Consider the following 6,054-nt stretch of genomic DNA (forward strand, 5'->3'; position numbering starts at 1 on the left):
CATATATATATACACACATATATATTGGTATTTAAGTTGTTTGATCTTGGTAGATGGCGTCTTTGTGGACACGCTTTTATGCAAATGTAAATTATGGCAACAATCAACAGTTTCATGTTTTCTTTGCATTGTAGCTTCTGCTCATTCTGACTCATTTTACTAGCTTGTCACATGCACTCAATGATAAAATTGACTGTAAAGTTTTAGCCTCCCTCCTCAGGGGCCAAATATCAGTGCAGAATTTTTGGTACTTGGTTTTGTTGATTAAGATTCAACTTATTAAACACAAGTTGGCCTTGTTTAGTGTATTTAGAAATAAATATATCATCTGATTGCTGTCAACTAAGGTCAATCTAACACACTGCCCTCCCTCCACCAGTTTCCGTCAAAAACCATCCCCTCCCGTGGAACTTTTAGTCATTCAGCGTTTGTCCAGCATTTCTTACCTTCTTCAGTTTAATAACAGCCTCTCTGGTCTCTGAGTCTTTTGTCAGTTCAAACATGTTCATTCCATCTCCATCTATTAAACAGTACTTTACAAGTCCGTTGTCTTCTAGATCCGGGTCTTTGGCCTTCAGACGTCCAACCTCTTCTCCTGGTACTTTATCCTCCGACACAGACATGGAATACACACCTGGGAGAGGAAAAACAGGCAGAGCGTTAACTGGCTTGGCTGCTTGAAGATGGCCGTGTCAACTTCTGGTTACAGTTTGCTGTGGTGTTTACCCTCTAATGTCTTTGGAGAATTCCTGGCAGTCTGCCGCTGTTTACAGTTTGTGGCAGGGTCAGTTCAGGAGGGAGGCGAGGGATTAACACGCACTTTACCATCTGCCTCATATGGCCCAAAGGATATTTATATGGCTTGTGACTCAGGTGTGTGTGCACGAGTGTGAGTGGGTGAAGGTGCAGACACCTGGTTTTCAGAAAGTAAGCAGTGGGACCATATGTCTTCTTACTTTCTCATCTTTTTTTTCTCCTCTCACATTGCTCATGTCCTCTGGCCTGCTCTAGAGGTGGTATCTCTCCTCGAGACTAGTTGGTGATTCAAAATTTTGGGGAAATTGCGACAAATTATATTAAAATGTTTTTGTTGCGAGATCATTGAATTCTGAATGTTTGTGACCAAATGACCGATGTGTGGTTTGCAAATCTGTGGTCTTGTCTTTGAACAATAATTAATCGCCCACTTCTACCCATGTTTGGTGCCAACATTGACAGCCGTCCACACATTTATGATTTCATTAACAATAGTACACTTTTGAAATGAAAATAGGAAGATTTGGATAATCTTTAAAATAATAACCATCTATCACTGGCATGGCCTGTAGACCTGGACTTGTGTCTGTCAGGAGACATCTCCTGTGCTGTGGTCAACACGCAACGTTCTCGAGGCAGGTTGGAAAGGCCACCACAACTTTGCGATTATTTCAAAATAAAAGTTGTTGACAAGTTTTAAAAATATGTTCAAAACTCAAAAGAAAAGGCTACACAACTCTGTGACGCATGCAAGGATGTTGAGAACACTGCAAACGTGACAACATTTGAGAAGCTCCCTCATAAACACAGTTCTCTAAAAACTAAACCGTTTCTCTACATTTCAGCTGATTGTGTGAATGTTGCTACATTTAGCTACTAATTTGCATTTTTTTACTTTTAGCTTGTAGTTAACGATTTGTTACTTTTTAGCTAGTCTTTTTCTACCTTTAGCTGTTGGCTGGATTAAATAATGTATGACAGAACACATGGGTGGCTCCGTGTTCCTGGTTGCAGGAAGACATCAAGCACGACTCACACAGGGGATGTGCGGAGGAACAAAGAACCTTTTCATTAATAAACCAGCATTTTAAACATTCAGGAAGCAAACTTTAGACTGAACTTCATTTTGATCTGAGAACAAAAACAAAATGTAGAAATAAAAACTTACACAATCAGAAATGCCAAACAAAATAAAAACAATAAAAATCAATGCATGTTGCCCTCCACCACCTTTAATATCAGTGTTGTCAAAGATCGAGTTACAGTCATTCTGGTCAGACTTTGTAAACGACGTCATGCACACTCGTGATATTGTGATAACTTTAAAAAATGTGCTTGCACTCAGTGTGTTGATGATGAGTCTCAGCTACTACCACAACAAATCTTAGCTCAAAATCTGTAAAACCGACAGTCATAGACATTTGGCTTATGTCGATTTGCTGTGTTGGCCATTTTGACTTGTGGTAAGTCCAATAGTTTATCAATTATAGATCTAAATCCAGTTACTTTGGGAGAGTTTTTATTAAAGTTTATCCAGCACTTCATGAAATATTCTGCTAACAGACAGACAAAGCTGACGCCAACATTTAATGCCAACGTTTTAGACAATGATTGTCAGCTATGCTATGTTCATTATGTTCTTGTGTTTAGTATTTTACTTTGTTTTATAATTAATCTTAATTTTATTTTTTTTATAACACTACGTTTTATTTTAATTGCTTTTTATTGTTCTAAATTGTTGTTTGTACTCTATATGTTGTCTGTCTAAAACAGGTCTCTCTTAAAAAGGAGTCCTTGTGACTCAATGAGACTAACCTGTATATAAAAAAATATATATATAAAAAGCTACTACACAAAATTGTAGCTGAAAGTTTAGAATTAGCTGAGGTGAAGTTAGTTGGCCGTGGCATTAATCTTGAATTAATTGACTTCAAAAGGTAATTAGTTGTAAATGTACATCCAGTTAATACTTTTCCCAGCGTTTCATTAAAGTTTGTCATACGGGCACAGTAAAAAAAACGATAATTACCCTTTTGTCTTTGTCAGAATGAAAAATCAGGAGATTCAGGGACGCCCTCTAAAAATACTTTCTTACTTCTCTCTGTACTAAACATTTTACCTTGGTGTCTAAAAATTGTAGCCCAAAGATTTTATCAGATCGAATCCAAACAATCAGTTGAATTATTTTTGGCTTCTTCCATGATGTAGGAATCAAAAGCTTTTTAAAAGCAGAACATTCAAAGGAGGTCAATGCAGTGGTTAAGAAAATAAAAACCCTAGAAAAAATAGTAGATGTAAACATTAAAAACGTCTAAAAATGTAAAGTGTGCCTGTCGTAGTATTAGCGGTTGATTTAGTGGAACATTTAACACGAGCCATCGCTGAAAGAAATGGTTGGTTCATTAGTTAGGAGGAGTCAGAAAGCCGAGAGAAAAACAGAATAAACAGTTTGCAGTAAGAAAGCACATAAACACCAGACACCCCAGCATCCTACATAAAATATTTATGTTCTGAGACTTCTAATGATTACGTTTTATGAATGAAATATTGACATAGTTCCATCACGTTATTCGGAATAAAACTTTTATCACATCCAATAGTTTTAAATTTAATGTTCCCCATTCCAACTCTATCACATCACCAATAAACAATAGATTAGGTAATTAAATCAGTAAGTTAAGATGTAATTTACATTCCCCAAGAGAAAAGACTCATCACTCAACTTTATTACAAAGAGCCTAAAAAGCTCCTTTGTCATGTTATTCTATCTCAACAACTAAATCTACCAAATGGACCAAATGGACTGTTTGGGGATTTTTGAAGTGATGGTCTGTCAAATAAAATCACACTGCTGAGATGAACAGTTCATGAGATATTCACATGCACAGTAACAGGAAATGATGAGGGGGACGTCTACAAGTGAACCAAGCATGGCTACAATGGGATGAATCTATTTCCTTAGAATGTTTTGAGTTACTATTAGAGAGAAATGAAGTGAGAGTTCAAATAATACTGTTGTGTCAAACAAAGATGAGGGAGTTCCTGTTTTTAGAGATCCCCGTTGATGTCACTTCCTGTTTCACTTTAGCTGTGCTAAGTTCAAAAGAAAAATATTCCAGTTATGAGAAAAAAATGGAGACAAATCATGTGTATAATGCCAAATTTCTTAAATATTAAGCTTTCCCCCCCCCCCACTTTTTGTATTTGTAAGATATGCATGTCATAATCACTTTAAAACCTTATCAGCCGTAACTTCATTCAGGAGACGGAGTACAAAGTAAAGGGCAAAAATCTTCCTGCAAGCTAGGCTAATGGCTAGCTAAACATGGACTTTACAAATTATTTTTGGCCTTAAAAACAATGTTCTCAGACATGACACACCTGTGTGAAAGAGCGCTACATTAGCTAATAGAAACCTCTACATGTTTGTTTAACACTGTTTGTTAAGTTTGTTGTAGTTATAATGTTTATGTCACCATGCCAATGTTCAGTAGTTAATGTGAACCGAGCATAGAGCGTTCATGCTGAGGCTGTTGAACGCTTCAATCCAGAGTTATCTTGTGGACTGATAAACGGCTTGTACACAATGATACATTCAGTAGTCTCTCAGTATCAGACCATCAGAAACCTAGTGTAGGTTCAACAAGCAAACATTCATGTAGTAACACGAATGTTGTTGGGTGAAGGAAACAGCAACAAACTAAACAAATGGTGTCCTGTAAAAGTGCAAAAACTTATCATAAACTAAAGTTGCATTCTTTCACAGCAGTAGGTCTACATTGTTTGTGAGAAAGTTGTTTTCTAAGCTTCAAAAACACAAAAAACTGGGCCCTCGTTTGGCTAGCCATTAGCCTAGCGTGGACGAGTTTAGCCTTTTTCTCCAGTTTCTGTTCTGTACGACGGATGTCAAGGCTGATACTGGTAACTATTAGACAGCACACCATTTCAGAAGATCCAAATTGTAAACTCTTGATTTATTTCTCAGATCAAATGTATTCTCTCTCTTTTTTTTTTTTTTTAAATTTGTGAATGCCTTATTTCTTGCAGACGAGCTTCTTCTGAGCTTGGATTTTAATTTAGCATCACTAAACCACTGGACACAAATTGCCACCACACTCATGTCACATAAACAGAATGTTAGCTGATGAATGCTAGATCTGTTTTTAAAACTTGCCAGATCTGTTGGAGTTAAACTATTTCTGTCTGCTAGCAAAACATCTAAGGAACAACTGGATAGTTTTTAATGAAACAGAAAATAATTGTGCAACAGCTAGTTGACAAGAACCAACTCAGACAAAGCTGCAACTCAGTCAGTTTTAGAGATAATTGAAATTTAGTGTGATAGTAGCTGAGTCATGAACATCCCATACTCTGAGCATAACTCATATTATCATATGAGATTGGGCAGCTGTGACTTTCAAGTTTTGGCTAATTTAGTTGCAGCTTTGTCATGTCTCAACATAATATTATTATATTTTAAAACTAGCATGAAAGGCAGTAAGCAATACATGTGTTTTTAAAGGAATGTTTGGCTTTTAATTTAATATACATGTACCTGTATTTTGATGATGCAGTTTTTGTTTTTGCAAAATCCACATACATGTAATGCTAACGTTTATCAGTTAAACCTTATTAAAATTTTGGTGGTATAATCATTTTCTGAACCTTTGTCTGGGAGACACCAGTTGATGTGACACAAACACACATTTATATTTCTGACCAGAGTGTACTTTTAGTAAATTCAATTCACTTCAATTCAGTTTATTTACATAGCACCAAGTCATAACAGAAGTCATCTCAGGGCACTGAACAGAAACATTAATTTATATAAAATTAAGTTAACAATAATTATCTGAGGAGCAGACTACTTTGAATTTAACCCCATCGCAGAACTCTCATCTGTTGCAGTTAGGGCATTAACAGAGTACTCGAGTAATCTACACATCGATTGCTAGGACATCTATCGAGGTTAAAAATGTTATGTCGAGTATTCGTAGTGACGTCATATTATGTGACCACCGTATGGCCGTAGGGGGCGGTGTTGCACTGTTGCAGGTCAGTATGGTGTAACACCGGGTCCAATGCACCGAACCAGAACCAGTTTCGGTTTAAGTTTAGTTTTTGACCTGCTGCATGTTTCTTCACGTTTGCAGTTTAATAATAATAACTAATAGTTTAATTTTTCCTGTGACTTATTTGCAGTATGATAAATGGTAGGAGCATAATATACGCTCCCAATGTTTTGTTGGTCTTTTTTTTGTAAATAATTACCTTTTTTTGCGGTTTTATTTATTTATT

General features: G+C 36.4%; 1 protein-coding gene across 1 annotated transcript in view; it reads right to left on the minus strand.

The window, feature by feature from the left end:
- cdh11 (cadherin 11, type 2, OB-cadherin (osteoblast)) overlaps window positions 1-6,054 on the minus strand; it is a 183,264-nt gene that overhangs the window by 27,659 nt on the left and 149,551 nt on the right. Inside the window, exon 8 of the mRNA XM_037680522.1 lies at window positions 447-634. Within this exon, the coding sequence (XP_037536450.1) occupies window positions 447-634 (188 nt within the window). The remainder of the gene's footprint in view (window positions 1-446; window positions 635-6,054) is intronic.

Source organism: Nematolebias whitei, chromosome 1 (genome assembly GCF_014905685.2).
Source record: "Nematolebias whitei isolate Nwh7 chromosome 1, NemWhi1, whole genome shotgun sequence".
NCBI lineage: Eukaryota > Metazoa > Chordata > Actinopteri > Cyprinodontiformes > Rivulidae > Nematolebias > Nematolebias whitei.